Source organism: Centrocercus urophasianus, unplaced genomic scaffold (assembly GCF_019232065.1).
Source record: "Centrocercus urophasianus isolate 14NV4802_14NV808 unplaced genomic scaffold, USGS_Curo_1.0 seq_12, whole genome shotgun sequence".
Classification (NCBI taxonomy): Eukaryota; Metazoa; Chordata; class Aves; order Galliformes; family Phasianidae; genus Centrocercus; species Centrocercus urophasianus.
In genome coordinates this window covers 38,352,526-38,373,256 of record NW_024884364.1, presented here as the reverse complement: position 1 = coordinate 38,373,256, position 20,731 = coordinate 38,352,526, and the positions used below count along the sequence as shown (strand labels likewise).

At 34.5% G+C, this 20,731-nt stretch overlaps 1 protein-coding gene across 12 annotated transcripts in view; it reads right to left on the bottom strand.

Annotated features, from left to right (window-relative positions):
• DMD (dystrophin) overlaps positions 1–20,731 on the bottom strand; it is a 979,751-nt gene that overhangs the window by 649,279 nt on the left and 309,741 nt on the right. For all 12 annotated transcript variants that reach the window (XM_042811110.1, XM_042811098.1, XM_042811099.1 and 9 more), the window contains 4 exons: positions 18,050–18,173; positions 11,528–11,615; positions 4,417–4,658; positions 2,178–2,358 (listed from right to left, as the gene is read on the bottom strand). In XM_042811110.1, the coding sequence (XP_042667044.1) occupies positions 2,178–2,358; positions 4,417–4,658; positions 11,528–11,615; positions 18,050–18,173 (635 nt within the window). The remainder of the gene's footprint in view (positions 1–2,177; positions 2,359–4,416; positions 4,659–11,527; positions 11,616–18,049; positions 18,174–20,731) is intronic.

Here is a 20,731-nt window from a genome sequence, read left to right as displayed (position 1 = left end):
GTCATCTTTTGTATTTTAGGAAGAACTCTACTGTGCAACTAGTAAGCACTCATGAACCTAAAAACCACAACAAACAAAACTAACTTGTGAGAGACACTTATTTTGGCAGAAAAATATTTCCTGTAAACAAATCAGAAGAGAATATCACAATACTCTAATCTGCCAGAAAGATGATGTAGTAATGTTTCTTTACAAGGAGAGTGGTTAGGCCCTGGAATGGGCTGCCCAGGGAGGTTGTGGATGCCCCGTCCTTGGACGTGTTCAAGGCCAGGTTGGACGGGGTCCTGGGCAACCTGATCTGAATGTGTATGTTTGGTGGCCCTGCTAGGCAGGGGGGTTGGAACTACATGATCCTTGAGGTCCCTTCCAACCCGGATGATTCTGTGATTCTGTGATTCTGTAATGTAACACAAAAAATCTTGAAATCTGAACCATTTTAAATGAAGGTAGAAACAAAGAATCATAGAGTAAATAAAGTTGGAAAAGACCTCTAAGATCTCCTCCTCCAACCATTAGCCCATTCCCATCATGCCCACTAACCATGACTCTCAGTACCACACCTAAACAGTTCTTGAGCATCTCCTGTGATGGCAACTCCACCACCTCCCTGGGCAGCCTGTTCCAATGCCTCTCTACTCTTTCTCAGAAGAAATTTTTCCTAATATCCAACCTGAAAGTCTTCCCATGCAGAGCAAACACATAGGAAGAACAAGAGACCATTAGAGACCTCTGTTCTCGACCATTTTAGGACACTCATCCTGATCTGCTCAGTGCTGCCACTGAAGAACAGCTGCTGTGGCTGGACAAGTAACGGAAGCATTTTGCAGTGCAGTACACAACTACAGCCAGAAAAAAAAACACTCCAACACAGCCCTTGCTTTGTGACATTATAATTCAAGTAACGAACACTACTTATCTTACAATCAATTGGCTAGATGGTCTTGCTATAATAAAATTAGGTAAAGCAGATATAGTAATTATATAAAACTATAAAGAGAATAAAACATAAAGATATCAGCATTTTCCATATTTTCCTGTTGGTAGGGTGGTAAATAATGTCAACATACAAAACAGTGTGGCATTTAAAAAAATCAAGTATTATCAATTCCACAGCCATCTTTAGTGTCACAAATAAATGTTACACTCCTTAAAACTAAAATTGTACAGATTATTCTTCCATCACATGCTACGGCATATTTGTATTTTATTTTTTCAGTTGTCTTATGCATCATCACCTTTTCAGTTTGTGTGTGTATGTGAAGTAACTACTACAGCACAATAATGCAGTGTTTTTGGGGGGAAAAAAGAAAAAAAAAAAAAAAAAAAGCCGTTATTTAAAAACATTAAATATTAAAAATAAAATCATTCTCAATAAAGTAATTTGAGAGGAATACCATAAAGGTCCACTAGAAGGAGCTGGCATTCTGTCTAATTTCAAAACACTACAGTCATTTGGAGGTATCATTGCTCTAAGGGAAAAATAATTTCTGCTGTTGAGAAAGATGTAAATTTATATTTTGATCTGATACTTCAATTTTAATTTCATAATCAAATATGCTAAATGTACAGTAGTCATTAGCATGCGGGTCAATAATAAAATCACCTTCAGTTTTAGTATAGAATCCCGTCCCTTTTAAAAATGTGTTTTATTACAACTACTACAAATGATACTGTAACTAGCAATCACGCATTTTATGCTGGAGAAAATAAACAGTTTACCCCATGATGATAATCTAGACAGCCTAAAATAAGTATTTGGTTTAATGAGTTTTGTGGAACTAGATTTCTATTCTAGAGAAGTCTAGAGCAGATTCATTGCCAAAATTAATCTCTCCTCTCTACTGATAGATACAGAGAGAGAGCTCTGTCTTATTACCCTACTAAAGAAAGCATTATATTGCCAAAATGTATCACAAAATCTGTCATATATGTTCTGTTAGAAGGAAATCTGATGGTAGAACTACACCAAATGTTACTTTTGCTTCTGAACAGCGTACTCTTCCCCATTTTCCTATTGCTTTATCATAATTTCAGATAAACTAATTCAATTGCAAAAAGATAACCTAAATTGTACTACTCGTTTAGTGCTACAGAAACAACTACAAAAGTAGGAAGGCAAATATGTTCATGCTTTGTACTCTAGTCAGACAAAATCAACTTTTGTCATGAATACTCACTGGTCTGTAGTTGCTTTTCTCTGGTGTGCATGTCAGCAAGTATTTGTTTGAAGTGGCTGGTAAAAGCAGCAAGGTCAGCATCCAGAAACACTGGGCTGCCTTCTTTCTCTTTCAGAGCTCGACTTTGAGCCTTTAGCCGTTCAATTTGGGGCTGAAGAGTTGACATTCGGATGATTTCATCCTGTATGTTTGGATTAAAATAATAATAATAATAATCAAGATAAAGACATCCTCCAAATGAAATCACTTGTGCCATGAACTCACCATTTCACTACACACTGCAAAATTACTTTGCATTCAAAGCTAGTAATAGTAAGAACAAATATCACCAATATATTTTTATCTTTTCTAACCAATAAATAGTTCTGGTTCCCGGTATGACACTTGCCATTGTTTAAAATCACTTCCATGTTGCATTATCACATTAGTAATGTAATACTAAAGTGGTTGTACATCCAAATTCCATGCCTGAAGACCATTCCTTCCATTTGGAGGTGGAGAGATAAAAACTCCACATTTACTATAGACCTGAACCTGTCTCTGTTAGATCACGTGCAGTTCAGCTGCCTCAGAGTAATGTATTACAGGTTGAGGTTCTGCTATCTTCTTGTACAGACTGTAACACTATCAATTACTAAGTAAAAACAAATGAGAGAAGTTAGTATCTTTAAGTAAGCGTCTCTAAACAGAAATTTTTTGCAAGAAGCTGTTCTACCTGCTTGAAAGTGTGCAAAAATATAAATAATAGCAGGAATAGATGTAAATTTATTTCTCAAACGTTGTTTTAGTTTGAAAGCTTCAGGAAGCAGAGATTTGGTAGAATCATGCATCTACAAGCATGTAACAAAACTTACTGGTTACTCTATCTCAATTTAAAAATTATTTGCATGTCAAAAAGTATTAGATAGGAAGTGAGTAAGATGTAAGAAGCTCTCCACATTTAAACTCCTCCTCAAATGTTGATCAAACTTCTGAAATAGGTATTGTACTTCTGTCCCCTTCAAAAGCCTCTATGTGGCAGTTCAAAACCAAGGAAAGAGTGGATTTCATGACACAATACCTACCCAAAGAGTTATTTACAGTAAGAAAGATGAGTAAATTTCCACAGCAGTGAAGCACATAATTGAAAATGTTTTTGGAGGTTTATGACTAAATTGGTATGGCTGTTTTTGTACAACTATTGAATTCTGTCTTGTGATTAGGGAATAATATTCCTCCTGTTGATTACACATAGGCAGGGCATGCAACAGATAACACGTACAAGGGCATAATTTTGGACTTGACCATGAATACACTTTTCAGGCTCAGATCTTTACAACCAGAGATGATGAGAAATAGTTTCTTAATCAAGTCTCAAAGAAATAGATTCTTACAGGAAAAAAAGAATAATTTAAGGGTCTAATTATCTAACTTTAGGTATGCAAATATCTTAAAATAATTAAATGATTGGGACACAATTTTAAATAATCATATACTAGGCCTCTTTATTTACCATTCCTTCCTTTCCTTGAGTAATTATCCTTCGTTAACTATTTTGAAAACATGAGGAGTACAATTTTCATATATCATAGAATAGCCTGGGTTGAAAAGGACCTCAATGATCATGTAGTTTCAACCTCCCTGCTATGTGCAGGGTCACCCAACCACAAGACCAAGCTGCCCAGAGCCACATCCAGCCTGGCCTTGAATGCCTCCAGGGATGGGGCATCCACAACCTCCTTGGGCCTGTTTTAGTGTGGCATCACCCTCTGTGTGAAAAACTTACTCCTGATATCCCCTTGTCTTAGTTTAAAACCATTCCCCCTTGTCCTATCACTATCAACCCATGTAAACAGTCATTCTCCCTCCTATTTATATACTCCCTTCGAGTACTGGAAGGCCCCAGAGCCTTCTCTTCTTCAAGCTAAACAAGCCCAGTTCCCTCAACCACTCATCATAGGAGATGTCCTCCAGCACTCTGATAATCTTATTGGCCCTCCTCTGGACCCGTTCCAAGAGCTCTGTGCCCTTCTTGTGCTGGGTGCTCCAAGCCCAGATGCAGATCTCCAGATGGGGCCCCACAGGAGCTGAGTAGAGGGGGACAATCACCTCCCCCTCCCTGCTGGCCACTCCTTTTTAAATGCAGCCCAGGATGCAGTTGGCCTTTTGGGCTGCAAGAAATAGTGTATGCTATAATCCGGCCACCTGCTGGTACACATAGGAAGTACAATATAATAAACAACTTAGAAGAATCTCTAACCTTGCATTTTTCCAACTGAATTTTTACTGTAGCAGGATCTGTTGCTGGTGTGGGTTGTGCTTTCAGCCAGTTTTCTGCTGTAATTGCTGTCTGCTCCAGTTGCTGCAGCTGGGAATAGAAGTCAATGATGCTATTTTGGTACTCCAACCATGCCAGTCTTTCACTCAGCAACTGACAGAACTCAATCCAGCGACTCTTCAGCTGCTCTGAGGCTTGTCTAATGTTGTCAGCATTCAGACCCTCTATAAAGAACACAAGAGAAGAAGCTCAACACTTAAAAGTCACAAAGAAGTAAATCAGTTTACAGTACTTTAACAATTCAATTTCTACAGCTGAGAGCTAATAAATCTAAAAAATGTTGTATCATCAAATAACAAACCTGAACATACAGATGTTACACATCAATGGAGAAAGAATTTCAGAACTACTTAAAGTTACTGTCAGGATATTTTCCTTAAAATGGGAATGCATTATAAAGTGTATTATGATACAAGAAAGGGAACAAAGCAGAAAGTTGTAACATAATACAAAAAGCTAATTAAAACTGCTGTAAGAAGTAAGAAAATGTGTGACAACTGGATTTCGAAAGCTCTGTCCATTGCAACTGGATTTTAACATGTAATATCCCTGTGTGGTTTTCTTTGTTTTAAAGGCAATTTTCAAGTGTATGGGAACTAGGTTCCACAGTTATTTTGATATTTTTTTCACAATCCAATCCTTAAGTTTAGCATTACTAGTTTAAAAATATTGTAAGGGCTTAAAAATAACAGTCCGGATCAGACCAAAGTTAACACGTAGCAAAGTCCCCTGTCTCCAACAGTGTTCATCAACAGACATCAAGCATCGACTCAGAGTCAAGAAACCATGTGACATCTCTTCATAACAATTTTCAGCTGGGGTTTGGTTTGGCATGCCATACAATGACACACACAGCAACACAACTGATACTGACCAAAAATTAATAAACTTCTCAATGAAGTACACGTTTAAGAACTTTTTTAGTAACAACAGTAAGTCATACACTAGTTAACCAGTAGAACAAAAGCTATGTTTTTAGCTATATCAAATTTCAGGTGTTTTCATATTTCTTAAAACCAAGTTTAAATGCAAATAAAACAAAAGCCTTCAATGTGATACTTCACACTACAGTGTGATTTTTAAGATGCTGTTGATGTGATTTATTTTGGTTATACTTACAATCTTCGAGAAAAATTCCCTATGAGGGATACAAAACTGTGAAGTCCATGCACAACTGTTTTAGTAGAACTTAAGAAATTATGGCTGAAGTCTTTACATAAAAATAATACTGAAAACTTTCTATAATAAACTTGATAATGACCACTATAAACAATACTGTAAATCACACTAATTGAAGTGTGTCTGCTATGGAACTCCACTGTTCTCCAACAATCATTATTTTGGATTCAGCTCATGGCTGATTCAGTGCCACTTGTAAACAGATGACTGTGCAGTACCTTACAGTAAATTCCTGGACAGACTCTATTGCTAGGATATTGCCCTAGCCAAGAAAATTGGACATGATTTCAAAAAATGCAAGCAAGGATGCAGAAAGAAGCCCAGCACTACCAGGATATAACGATAACTGGTGGTTACAACAACTATGTATACATGCTGTACCCAGGAAAATGGATGGCACAATTTAATGATTGGACAAGGATCTAAAATAAAACTTAAAGCATAAAGAAGTAACATCATTTTAATACATATTAGTAAGATCCACTGGTGATGTGTTTCTTCTGTGCATGTCTGCATTTGGAGACACTGCTGCAGAACTACTTTATTTTCTTAGAGTGTCTTATGAATACTATCTTAACGTCTAATGAATATACATCAGTATACAAAGAGGCAGCATAAACCTGAATGGCATATCTTAATAACAACAAAGATGACTGGACACATACATAATGAGTGTTACCAACATCGAGAAAAAAACAAATATATAGGAGACAAGCTTTTGATTATGCTGTATTTCAAAAATTGCATCTGTGCCATTGTGACTCTGGTTATAAAAATGCTGTGTGCTCTTAAGAGAGAGCAAACATCCCTGGCACAGCGTACATAATTAATTACCTCTGAACCTGGAAGACACTTCCTATGACTTTGACAGAGAAGAAAGTAAAAAGTCACTTTCATTTTTTTCTCCTCTCCTCTTTTCAGCTGCCACAGTTTCCAAAGTATCCCTAGGCCAGATTATGATTACAAGAGAAAGTGCACTCATGAACTCTCAGTATGTAACAATACTTTTCTCTGTAGTTCTTTTTCAAGAATTCAGAGAAGACTGTACATAATACAAAAATCTAGATTCATTAACTCCTCTCTTCTTCCTTTCACAGCTATATCCCTCTTAATGTTATGCGTGGAAATATCCAGCATTACTCAGTTTTCATTAATATTTCACTATCTAAACTTTGAGTTTATAACCGATTCCACAAAGCCACAGAAGAACAAACAAATGATTCTGTTCTTGATATAACTGAAATAGGAAGTAGAAGACCAGAGTGAGCAGGGCTATACTTCCTAAGAAAATACAGAGGCCACTTTAGACAGTACAATACCCTACTGAAGTAAAGACCCATCTGAAAATATCCAAGGGACACTCTTAAAACTCTCTAAATTCACAGTCCAGAAAACACTTATTGAATGATATCATTTTTCAGAAGGATGCAAGAAAATGGCTATTACTTGCATGTCATAAATTTTGCTGGAAGAGTCTAAGCCAAAATGGTAAGAGGTAATTTAATTTCCTAAACCTATATATATATATATGTTCGAATAATTCTAATCCAGAAATGGAACTTGTCCAAATCTTCACATTTATCTTGTTTTGAAGAAAGCTTGTCCTCCTTCTATTTGAAAATTAATAATTATTTGAATAGGTGATGCAATGCAGGCAGAATTCTAAATGTTCTTATTTTCAGACTTCAGAATTCTTGAAAGCTAAAAGCTCAAAACATACTTCCATGAGAAGTACTGATTTATTCACTATCTTTAGCAACTTTAGCAACTATCAGCTTGCATTCATGATGTTGACAACAATCTTCTTAGTGCGCTTCGCTCACGACAACAAGACATACAAAAATTGAGAATCAGGGGTCAAAATCCATTTTCTGGTAATTTTAGAACACTGTTAATTTAGAAATAATGGTTCATAACCTTTTCATTTTTCATATTTTAAGATCTCCTGATACAATCAGTGAATAAATAAACTGTACCCAGAGGAAACAGATCATTGCCTGGAGTACCTCTATTAATTTTACTACCGTGCCTACTGTGCATAACAAATTGTGTCAGTACTTTTAATTGCGCGGCATCTTACATGCAAGTACTCTGGAACTGCCAGTTAGTATGAAGCATATCTTATGAAGTGTATTTATCGTTTGCTGTGAATCTATGACAGAATAATGTAATATTATCTACGTTTTTATAGATTTTGATGCATAAGCATATGTGAAATGGTAACTCCTAATGAAACATGATAATACATTCCTTCCTTAAAAAAAGGACTCCTAAACAATATGTGTTCTATCACAACAAATTCTTCTTCTATATTCACTTTAATTCTGCCTATCAAACATCTCTCAGTAGTCATTTTGTTGCATTTTAGAATGGAATTGGTTTTATATATATATATATATTTATATTCATACATATGTAAATTATTATATTATATATATATATGTATATGTGTGTGTGTATGTGTATATATACACACACATATTTATTTTGCTTTTATTCCCCCATTTTCCAAAAACAATGGAAGCAGGACATAAATGTTTTTATTAATTGTAATCATCAGGCCTCTTTAAACTGACGGGCAACGAGAGGCAGGGCACAGCCTGTGTAGAAGAAGGGTGATTTTTTAAAGATAAAAACAGTGATTTCCCTGTGATAGGAAAAGTCCTTCAAATGGCACTAACCTAACCAGACACACTGCTTACAAACTTAAGAATAGCTGTGAAATCACAGTTCTTTCCACTCAGAATACTTTTGCTGATACTGGCTGAAAACATAAGGCAGGAATGTTGCCCTACATAAATACATTTCCTCAGATTACTTTCCTCAATTCTAAGAAGGAAAGAAATGAGACTAAATAAAAACATCTACTTTTCTCCAGAATTTGAATCCTTCTTTTTACTTATTTCCTCTCCTATCACAGTAAAAGAGCAAGAAAATAAGTACATAAATGATTTAACAATGAAATTTACCACCATTGTGAACTTCTCTCTTACAATATACCAGATTACTTCGTACTTTCATACTGTTCAATTTTTTTTTATTATTTTTTATATTTTTTTAAGAACAAAGTGGAAGCAGGCCTACGTAAAAGCAAAGCCAAAAATTTAGTGCTGGTATAACCGGAATCTTAGAACTCTAATCATTATGTACATGATATAAAATAACTAAAAAATAGCAATGCAATTAAAACTGTTAATCACTTGTTTTCACAACTGATTTATATCTTAAATTGGTTTGCCTTGGGTAGTCTTTTAGTTACAGATTACACAGCATGTGCATATGTCATATGTGCATGACAAACTTCAACTGCACCTGTAAAATATTTCCACAAAGAAAGTACATACAAAATAATCATCTGTTTAGTACTTACATCTGTGGTTTTAGATTATGATCATGAAAAATTAAAAAAGATCATTTATTCAAGATAACACAGTATGTCTTCCCTCCACCAGATGCTAAACAATGTGCTTCCCAAATTTGAAATGGTATGTTTAACTTCACTTCCTTCACTTGCTATAGAAAAAAAGTTCCAGCATTAGACAAAGGAAGGCACGTAGCTACAGTCAGTCTAACCTGTTGGATATTATTTTGGAGATTCAGCTAGAAAATTTTCCTATGATGTACTCTTTCCTCTTTTCTTCTTAGTGAATCCAGAAATCCGCAAAAATTATAACAAAGAGGAGAAGACTGTATGTCCCAAATGCCCAAATGAATTTCAACAAGCCTCACAGCTACTAAGGAAGCTTAGTTGAACTACCCTGGAAAATATATACCTACATAAGCCTACTGCAGTTTAAGATATAGGTTTAATGTTGAGGGTTGTTTTTTGTTTTGTTTTTTAACACACCTTTTAGTTCAGCATCAATTTACAGATGCTCCCATTAATTGCAAAAGTATTTGAGCATATGATTAAAAAAACAAACAAAATTTCTTCTTCATAGAAGTACTGAGGTTGAACACTGTGGTTACCTTCCCCTATGCTCAGAACATAATTTTGAGCACCTAGCAAAATATTTAATTCACAACATTCTTTGTTAATGTGATCTTACAGTTCTCCTCAAGTAAAGCTGATTATTTAATTCCACTCTCTAGCACTCCCTCTTGGTGGTGATCTTTGCATTATTTAACTATTTAATAAACTGTTCCTCAAGTTGCCATAAACAATGAGGCCAGACAAACTCTTTTTGATGAAATAGTTTATTATCTAAAATCAACGCAAAAAGAAGCTTCACTCCTACAGGCATCTAATCCATCACCCTTGCTAGAAAATTCCTGCTGCTAAGGCTACCATGACATTTGGCATAATATGCCATATGTAAGGCAGAATTCAAAGTAATTGACAGGAAACAGATAAAGTCATGCTGGGTCAGCTAGCCTACTCTGTGCTTATACCCCAGCTGCAAGATGTGCTTTCTAAAAAGAGGGTACTTGGGATACAATGGATAATAAAGCACATCTAATCACGGCTAAAATCACAACACCTATGAACTATGAATAATCACAAAAGCATGAAAAAAGAGAACACTGAGGACATGAGAATATTTAAGAAAGCTAATCTGATGAAGCTAAAGATGGAATTCCTTATGTGCAAGTCTGCAACTGGCCAAAGAATCAATGGGGCACTGTTAACTGGGCACTAAGCAGGTTAGGTCCAAAATAACAATCTTGATATGTCAGCACACAAATTTCAAATATTGCCTTAGAAGTTCTGTACAGCAGATCTCCCTGGCAGAAAAATATGTCAAAAAAAGATACAGAACTTTTTTTGTTTTTCCTTCACAGAAAAAAATCCAATGACTTCAAAAAGGGTGCAAATTTTACTAGACTCCCTCCTGTCTATTCACAGAGCATGTGAAAGAACCTCTTTTAACAGATGCTATGATAATTGTAATTAAATATGGCCAGAATACAAGGGTGGCTACTTTTAAAGTACCACCTTCATACTTAAAAATTCATACTTAAGCAAGATAATCCTAAAACTCCATCAAATGTGTGTAGTTTAGCATTTCATTAATAACAGTTACATTCTTGACTCTTTGTTATAACAATTTAACATAAAACATACGTTCTGAAGTTCTGTGCATTCAACATCTGTATTTTTGTAAGCCTATCAGTATACAGATTGTGGTCCATGGTTAATATTTTTACTACGAAGTCAGACATTTTTTAACATCAGAGATAGGGACATGGCATACAATTTTACTTCCATCTATCTTGCTGTTGGGTTTTCTTCTTCCTTTAAAAAGTTCATAAACTTGGCTGAACATAATAGCATATTTTTCTTGGAAAATTCAATGATTAACATAGAAAATTTGCAAATTTTTTTTTTTTTTTTTTAAGTGTTGTATAAGCTTTCATGTTTATTATCTTAAAAAGCTGAATGCTAAAAATATCTTCAAATACCCAACAAAATTTTATACTTTATATAATACAGAACATTACAGCAACATACATATAACAAAATATACAAAGTTTATTATAATCAAAGTTAGAAAACACTTTTTCAAACTGTTCAGTTTTCTAACTTGGATGAATTAATGTACCTTTGAAAGCCTAGTATACTCAGAAAATAAGATTACAACTTTATTCTCTGCACAGAACAGATTGTAAATACAGGTTCATTACCATCAGCACGTTTTACACACACTTGTTTTCATGATACTGAAGTTGTAAGATTTTTCTCTTTACTAATTAACAGATTTAATATCCAGAAATAATAGAATAAATATAATGAAATTTACTTTGCTGTTCCATTTAGATAGCACTTTTCTAACATAATTCTTGCGATAAATATAAACCTGTGCATTTATTAAATCCCTGAGAACATTATCTAAATCAACTCCCTTGTAATTACCATTCACCATCTGTTCCACCAGGGCCTCAGCTGATCTGCTGGCATCTTGCAGCTTTCTGTACTTCTCAGGCTTTTCTCGCTGGATGGCCTGCAGCATGACAGGAAAGGTGAGTGTTTCAAAAGAGGAAGAAGAAAGTAAATAATCTCAGGGATGTCCTGATTCTTGAGACTGCTTAACCTGCCACACTGCCCTGCCAGCCTCCTGATTTGCAATGAAAGCACGAAGTATCACTTACCAAGTTAGTCTTACAGTCAAATACATGACTTCAGAATTGGAACTCAACAGAGTTGACAAATGATATTTTACAGACAAATCATAGACAAATTAAGAGCTATTCAAAGCCCAGTATTTCACAAGAAAATCATACGTTCAACAGAAATTCCTTGTGCAGGAATAGAAAGTTTACTTTTCTTTTTCATGTAACTCCTATTTTTATTAGTAAGAATTAAGATCATGCTAACAAAAATACAGGATCTCATGTCATACTGAACCCATATATGATTTGATTGCTTATTTTAATATTTTGTTGCCATAAAAAATGTAAGATGGATATTCAAGTAGGTATGTAACATATATAGCAGACATCCATATATAAGCCAGTAGATATAGCAGACATCCATATATAAGCCATATATATGTAAGCTAGGAGTTATATATATAAGTAGCTAGGAGTTATATATAAGTAGCTAGGAGTTAAGAATAAATTGCAGAATCAACACAGGGTTTTCATTATATATTGTACCTAATACTTCAAGTCACTTTTCCTTATTTAAGAAGTTCTCACTCATGTTTAGGTGTGTTCACAGTAACTGGTAATTGTAGGTACAGCTTGAGTTTCAGGATGAAGTAGAAATCTAAATTTCTATTTTCATTTGACTTGGTAACAATATAGAAGGAAAATAAAACTGTATTAGATCTAACACCTCCTCAATTACGTTTAATAATTAAAAACACCATGTTGATTTTAGACTAATTAGTCTATAGGTATAATTATGATGCTCTAAACTAGAAGACTAAATTTCTCTTTTAGTTCAGGAAAAGCCTAAGGCTATAAAAGTTTGAAACCAAAAATAAAACACACTATACATACCGCCCAGAGATCCTACCTAAAACAATCTCTCATTATTCAGAGTCCACCAACTAATCACAGCACATATACATATACAAAAGGAAATGCCACAAAAATCTTAGTGTGACATACAGGAAACTTACAAAATCCTGGCTGTGGCTTCTCAGTCTGGCTTTTCAAAATGTATATTTAACATATTGCTAATTATTAATGATAATTTAATCTTAAATTATCCTTAAATTTCATAAAGTTTAATCCCAATAAACTCAAGGTAACGATATTACTTGCAGTTTCTGTAGGTCAACAAAATCTTTTCAAAATTAAAAAAATCAAAAAAACTCTTCTGTTAATTCTCTGCAGAGTTTCAAGACTACAGAATCTTAATTCTGTCTATAATGCCAGGTATAACGAACCTGAGTCTAGCTGCGCAGAACTCAGAACGATCATAAAAACATTGAAATATATTGAAAAAAATCTTGCTCTGTCTGCAGTGCCAGATGTGTAATTATCGCAAGTGTTACTGCACTGAACACAAATGAATCTTTCAAAACCTGATATACACTAAAAAAAAGCTTTTGGAAATATGAAAACAATATGACGCTGAAGCATGGGACAGGGAACTCTTCAGTGTCTGATAACAGACCATGAGTCTGGAAAACACTGGAAGCATGCCTGCTTCTTTCTCAGAAGATCAAGGTTTTTAGATCCTGAGAGAAAACAAAAGCACTTGCATGTGAAACACCTAAAAATAAACACGAACGTTCGGCACACATCAATACCTCCCTGCACTCACTTTTTGTGTTATTAATATATATCATAAAGATGAAGGGCTAGCAATAGATAAAGACATATGTTTACACACAGAAAATACAATGCCAAAAGAGAAATGGCTGTCCTCTTGGTTCTCATACAAAGTATGGAACAATTTACCTCATCTGCGGAGAAAGCAGACTTAGTTAACAGCACTAACATCTTACTATGGTCTTACACTGCACATGCTTCAGTTGTTTGTCAAACCCACAATCTTCCTCTTACATTTTTAAAGTCTTATGAGGAATTTTTGTAAACAAACGTAGAGTGCCAAGAAATAAATGAAGTAACAGTTTCATAAATACCTCTCATTTATCCTTTCTGATCTGATTTGTTATTGTTTCCTGTACCGAAAAGGACAAAACTCTCAATTCAGATTTATTTACAATAAAGATACACTGGGATAAAATTGAAGAGGTTTGTGAAATTTGGAAACTTTTACATTTATTGTTATCAACACTGTTTTGTCTGATGAAAATTTATGGTAGCTGCAAAAAAAAAAAAAAATCCAAAACTGAATTTTTTTTTTTTAATATTCTTTTTATTTCTTATACTTTTCCTTATTCTTAGAAAAAAAAATAAAAAGACTTTTATATAATACGGGATTAATTCTCTGAGGAATATTTTGTAACTGGCAAAACAGATATGTAATGGCTTAGTTCTAACTGATGGAGTAACATTAAAGGCACCTTTAGCTAAATACCATACGAAGTTGAAGAGGTTATTTTCACAATATTATAAGAGTTTTATTTGGCCCTAAGATTTTAGTTGGTAGTTAATGACTTCATAACATTGAAGACAGTTGCACTTCAGAAATTCATGTTATTCATATCAAATCAAAATCCCATTTTAAGAACTCTGACAATGGATGTACAGTTGCAGTAATGCCTGATCTCTTGTTGTTCTTGTCAACTACACCTGTGGGCAGAAGTTTGCAATATTATTATCACTGGATTTTACAACAACTGAGCTTTCAAACATCCAGGCCCAACAGAGTATCTCTGAATATTACTAAATGAGAATGAAAAAGTGAGAACTGAGCATTTAAGAATGCCAAGGGAGCAAATTTAATTGTCCAGGATATCTGACATTTTCCCTTACATCAGTTTCTTACCTTCATTCACCTTTGATCTTGAATTTCTAGATGCTTCTTGGCTAATTAAAATTCATTTCAATGAGTTTTATTCTTAATTTTCTGATGTGAAATCTCAAGTTTTACTTCCCAATAAGAAAGATTTTCTACCAACTTTTTGCACCCAAACCCTCACATATTATAATATGAATATGTGAACTTATAATAAAGAAGGCTCGTCGGAGTTTTAGAGAAACAAGCAAACAAAAAAGCCTGAATCATTGCTAGACCTCTTTCCAGAAAAACACACATATTAACTGGAAATTGTTAAGGATATGATGCAGCTTTAAGATATTTTAGGCATTTATGTATGGATGTCTTCATTGTTTTAGAATAGTACTGTTGTCACACAATAAACATCTACACAATTGTGATGTTCAGTCTCTATGGCCAGTTAAGGCAAGTACATTTTCTCATAGCTGAGAAGGACTAGAAATATTTTTGCTTCTCTCCATACACAGGAATGGGCTTCTATGCATCTCTAATATATTCAATTTATGTAGCACATCTGCCAAAGGCTAATTTTCTGCCAGTATCTGAACAGCTGCTGTCTTAGCAAACATAGTATGTTCCATACAATCTGCTCTTGGCTCCATCTCCCCCAGGACTTCTCTGAAGTGGGATGGGAGCAGGTTTTTGATCTTGAATCACTGAATCATCAATGATGGCAAAAGAGCTTCCCTTGTGGCTGTTCTGTATGAAGTCTGGGTCCGTTCACCTAGAGATGTACTTCCTATATAATAAAGAAGTAATCCCACTGAGAAAAAAACAATGAATAGAAACAAGATGCTTTGACAACAACAAAAAAAAACCCACATCCAACTTGTAACCTGTCCTCAAAAGACAAGTAGAAAGGAACATCATTAGAAAAAGGCTATGGGACTGAGTTGCTACCACAGCAGGCAACAAATGTTAGGTCAGACATTAGTCATCACGGGTGTTCTGTGCTACATCATCTACAATGCCACATACCGAGGAAACTTTCATTTAAAAAGCCACTAAATACAAGATGATACTTTTTTAATGCATGTGTGTATGGCATCATGCATGTTGGAGCATGATTACGTATGTCAGTACTGTACAACCTTTTGCAATTATCGCTGATGGTTTCCCTTTTGACATTTTATCTTTCATTATATGCCTTCTGCAACTTTACTAGAGATTACAATCCGATAAAAACTGCTATGTTATTTTTCATTGATTAAAGCCTCCTTTTGAAAGAAATAGAAACTTAAGGAAAAAACAAGCAACAACACTGTGCAAATCAATGAACTAGACAGTACTTCCTGCTTTGTGTATTAGTTGAACAGCAGAAGACTGAGACCAGGCCAGTCCAATTTTTAAAACTCAGCATTTAAACCTTCATCCTCTTAGTTTTTTTTTCTTTTAAAAAAGCAACACTTGTTTTTTATTAATTAGAAGAACTGAGAACTGTTCAAAAGAGAATCCAGATATTGTCAAGTGCAACCTTAGATAGTTCTATCAAATTAAAATTTCATCTCAATATTCTCTTCCTTAAAGTTGCTAGAAGCTTCTGCATGTGCATTGATCTTTTCAATGAAATGTACTACTTTTAAAAGAACTCAAAGCCAATCTTGTTTTTTAAAAATATTTACAACTTTAATGAATGATGTTAATTTCTCTTGTTTCTATTTAGAGATACTGCTCTGTCTCAGACTACTTTTAATACAAAGCAGATTTATTTTCTGCAATACTTATCATTAAAGAAGTTGGAAATTGGTTTCTTAACCATCATATAATTTGGTTTCTAAGGAAGTCAAAGAAACATCTGAAATTCTGCTATCTCCAGTGTCCTGATTTCAAACCATCCAGTATGAAATTCTATACCACTTTTCCCTCCCTGTCTTCCTCCATTATTATGTATGTTTTCACTGACCTAAAGGAACACTTCACAAATGCACTTAACAATGGCTTCCCAAACCCAACTTTTTTCCACAGCACCAATGAAGGCAAGGAAAGAGCTGCTGGGAAATTCAGTTGGGACCAGAGGAGGATCTGTAGTTCACCTACCTCTATCCCCTACTTGCAGTGACACAGATCACCACCTCCTCGGGAGCAAAAAAAGGAAAGAAGGAGGAAGGTGAACCATAGCTCCTGAGTCCATTAATGGTTTCACAGAGTCTTAAAAACTGACAACATAAGATGGAGTATCTTATTGATTAGGGAAACCTAATTGTGGAGGTATTCAGCACAATATGAAGGTCAAAACAGGAGCTGATTTGCCATCCTTGAAACTGTGTTCCGCAAAATGGGAATATATGGAAGGGAGAAAGGAGCATTTTCTGTTCTTTTTTTTTCCCCATCTACCACAAAGATGGAAACAACAAATTACCTGCATATCTATTTAGGATTGAGACAATACACATTACCCCAGTATGGAAGCATCTGAATCTATCATTTTCTCTGCATGTTTGAGCCAGTTTATATATATTTATGCATATAGTTATGTATGTTTACATATCATGAAATGGAGTCGTAAACTAAATTCAATATATTACACTCTAATGGATAATTACACAGTAAGTATCCATTAGATACTTAAGTATTAACACTGTGATAACATTAACAAATAAATTAAGATTATTGTAACAAAAGTATGATTTAACAAGAAATATCAAGATGTGTGTTTACTGTCACAGAATTCAGAGTTCCTCAATCCTACTGTTGCTAACTTATGATGGACAAGCAAAGAGAGAAAACAGCATCAAAAATTAACTTCAGTACAGTAACTTTGTTCTCTCTTTGTTTTAGCAGCACGTATGATTTCATTTTTTAATGAAGTCCCATGACACGCTATTATACTATATGCATAATAGCTTATTATAAAAACTAATTTGCCTTACACTTATTCAGAAAAGGTAAGCTTTCTTGCAACTAGCTACAAAAAATAAATACCGAAGAAAATTTTTACTCATTTAGTTTTCAAAGGTTAAATTCAGAGTGTGTGAAACATGCACAAACATAGTTACTCATTAAGCAGTGCAGATTAACTTTGCAAAAACTAGAAAGAATCATTCCTGGTTCGGTAAAAGAACAGATTAAAATAATGCTTGTGGAAATTCGTTATTTTCAGATACATTTTACAGCACTGTAAGAATTAGGTACAAGTTTTCTTTAAAATATACTAAAAGATGACATTTTCCACCTTCTTCAGTTTATGCACGGACAATGTCATATTAAGCCATCAGTGTGGAAATATCATGCATATTTTAAAAGTAAATTATAGGCTTGGATTCAATATTACTGAGGACTTCCATGAATCTGAAATGCCTTAAATTAAAAATGATCTCTGTATTTAGACACCTTGTGTATCCATTTTGGTGCCAAAATCTGAAATGTACAGAAATACTTAACACTTCTAAATTTCTCATGCATATGATCAATTGATGCTTGTCAGTTTAGATTTGAACTCATTTATACTTGGACTTTGAAAGCACTTTGACAAGTGAATACAAGCTAACAAACATATATATTAGTACTTTCTCCTACATTGACTCTTTCTCTGAGATCTGAGAGATTTCCTTCCTTTCGATATATTGCAAATTCAGGACTCTGGAGTACTGCTTCTGAGCGTGTCATCCAGCTGTGGAGTTCTGTTGTATCCGAGTCAAACCTAAGATACAGAGAAGAGCAAGAAGACATTTCAATTCAACATTTCTGACAATAGCATTAACAGCAGAAAAAGTTAACTAGCTGCTTAAAGAAATAAATAAGCATCAATAATTCCTCTTTGAAAAAGACACTTTAAAACCCACCATATCTGATTAGAAACCTCATAAAACTATTCACTCTAAAATCTGAAAACATACTTTTTCATTTTTAAGACACTGATTTGACAGCTGAACAGATGCAGCAGTTTTCAAGTAAATGTTCCAGTTTTACAAGCTGATGTTTTTGGAAGACATTAAAGAAGTGGCTCTCACAGTTGAATAAAGTGTATCACAAGCACTGTTGGCTCAGCTGAGGATGTGTGGTGTATCTGGCTCACAAAATGCAGCCTTTGTACCCGATAATTCTCTGCCTTAGTTTGTACTGCCTGCACTGTAAGGAAAAAAAGCAGGAAATTTGACCATTAGATTGGACCCTCTTCTGATTGACTCAAATTTGTTGCAGAATGTAATTACTAATCAAGAGGAGACTATAATTTTCCTACAGCTAGAACTTTTGGAAAATGGAAATTAAGATTCCTAATTCTGCATAAACTTTTTAAATGTTTTTTGCTGTAAAGTCCTTTTAATTATCATCTGGATTCTTTCAGAAACTCCTTTAAAAATGACCTTTATTGTTTCTTACTCAGAAAGGAGTAGCTCAAAACGAAGGTTACTGCATGCAAATTTTTCAGTTGCAGATGTACTAAAATCAAACAATAAGTTGATTTTATATCTAGCCTGGTTTTTAAAGCAACAATGTTGAGATAATGTTTTTTCACTGAGTTGAATTAAACTGTAAGCTTGATTGCATTTCTTTATTGTACTTTGAGTTTCAATATTTATATCTAGTTTATAATTACTTTTCCTTTGGTATCAACACAGTAAAAGCAAAAAAACAGAAGGATCTAGAACAGAATTAACTGCTTATTTCAGTTTGTTTTGTAAACATAGGCCTTTTAATTTATGTAATTAAAAACGTACTAACACCAAGAACTTGGACAACAACTGCATCTTTGAAGAAATTAGATACTTTACAGAGATACACACCTAAATATAAAAGCTAAAACACAGAGCTGAAAGGTACTAATCTAGTGCTACAGAGATCAACATAAACAAGTGAAAAAACAGGACAGGAATTTCATGTCTGTCCAAATATATTTCTGTTCCCCTTTTATTTTTTTTCATTCTCCATTGTGATCCTTGTGACTATTTAACAATAAGGTGTGAATGACTGAGTAATACATAATCAAAGCAGTAGAAAGAATCACACACTTCCCTAATCCAGCCTCACAACCTATATCAAAATTAAAACCTCTTAAGAATAATGTTTATAGAAAAATTGCTAATAATTCTATTTGCACACTCATTCAAGGAGGAAAAGATGATGGTGATGAGATGAAAGGGAAGCGGCAGAGATCTTCATTTCATAGAGGACTATACATTCAGAGGCAGAATACAAAAGAAAATCTCTCTGATGGTTTACAGAATCTCTGTATTGGTATCAGGTTCTAATCCTGTAAATCAAATTGAACTGCCAGTGAAGAGATTCCTGCCTCCAAGTCTGTGCAACATTAAATCAATTGTTATTCCTGAAATAGGATGTTATCATTTGTTCAGCATATAATAGCTGTATATTTAATAAACACTGTCATGAAATTTTACAACTAGGACAACAAATCTATGAAAGCCAGTATTTCCACATAAAACCGGAATACTGTTTATTCAACAAATCGCAAGCACTAACTGCATACCTAATCGCACCAATAACTGCAGGAGAATACAAAAGCATGCTTTTGTAACTACGACTTACGACTGTTCAACACTTCTTAAAATGGAGAGCAACCAATTATAAAGCCAATGGATTGCATTACTAACAATTTCATAGCTGTTCGTACTGTGCTTTTGGATGTAAATTATTTATGTTCCATATCTAACAAAGATTGCCACCATCTCTGCCCAATGACCAGTGGTGTGAAGCTCTACCAGACAAGTCTGCACAAAGTAGTTAGTGAAGTCCTTAGTAAGAGCTTTATTAGGTCACTTAAATTAAAACAGATGCCTAAATGGTGTAATCTCACTTGAAGATCAATGGGATACAAAGAAGCATCCAAATGGAATGTATGCCTTTCCAAAATGATGGAACAGTAATACCATACAATCCTATGTTTCATGAAATTATCTGATTCGGGGCTTGCCAGCACCAAACGAGAAACAGGAGAACCTGCTGTAAGGATCAAGACAGAATGTGGTCAGAGATTTATAGGTATTCAACTAGATGGGACTGCTGCCCTGTCCTCCTCTGTTTTTTGAAATTCAGCCAGCAGCATACCAAATACCCTTCAAGAATTAGCAGCCCACATTGGCAGAAAGGTTGTCACTCTGCTGCCAAAGTGAACTCTATTCCTTGTTCCTCTCACAGCCAACAACTGTACAGGCAAAGGAAAAAATGGCCACTTATTTTACCTTCCTTAAATCTATAGATGTGGCCAGCTCTCCAGCCACCTATCCGCAGTTATTGTAA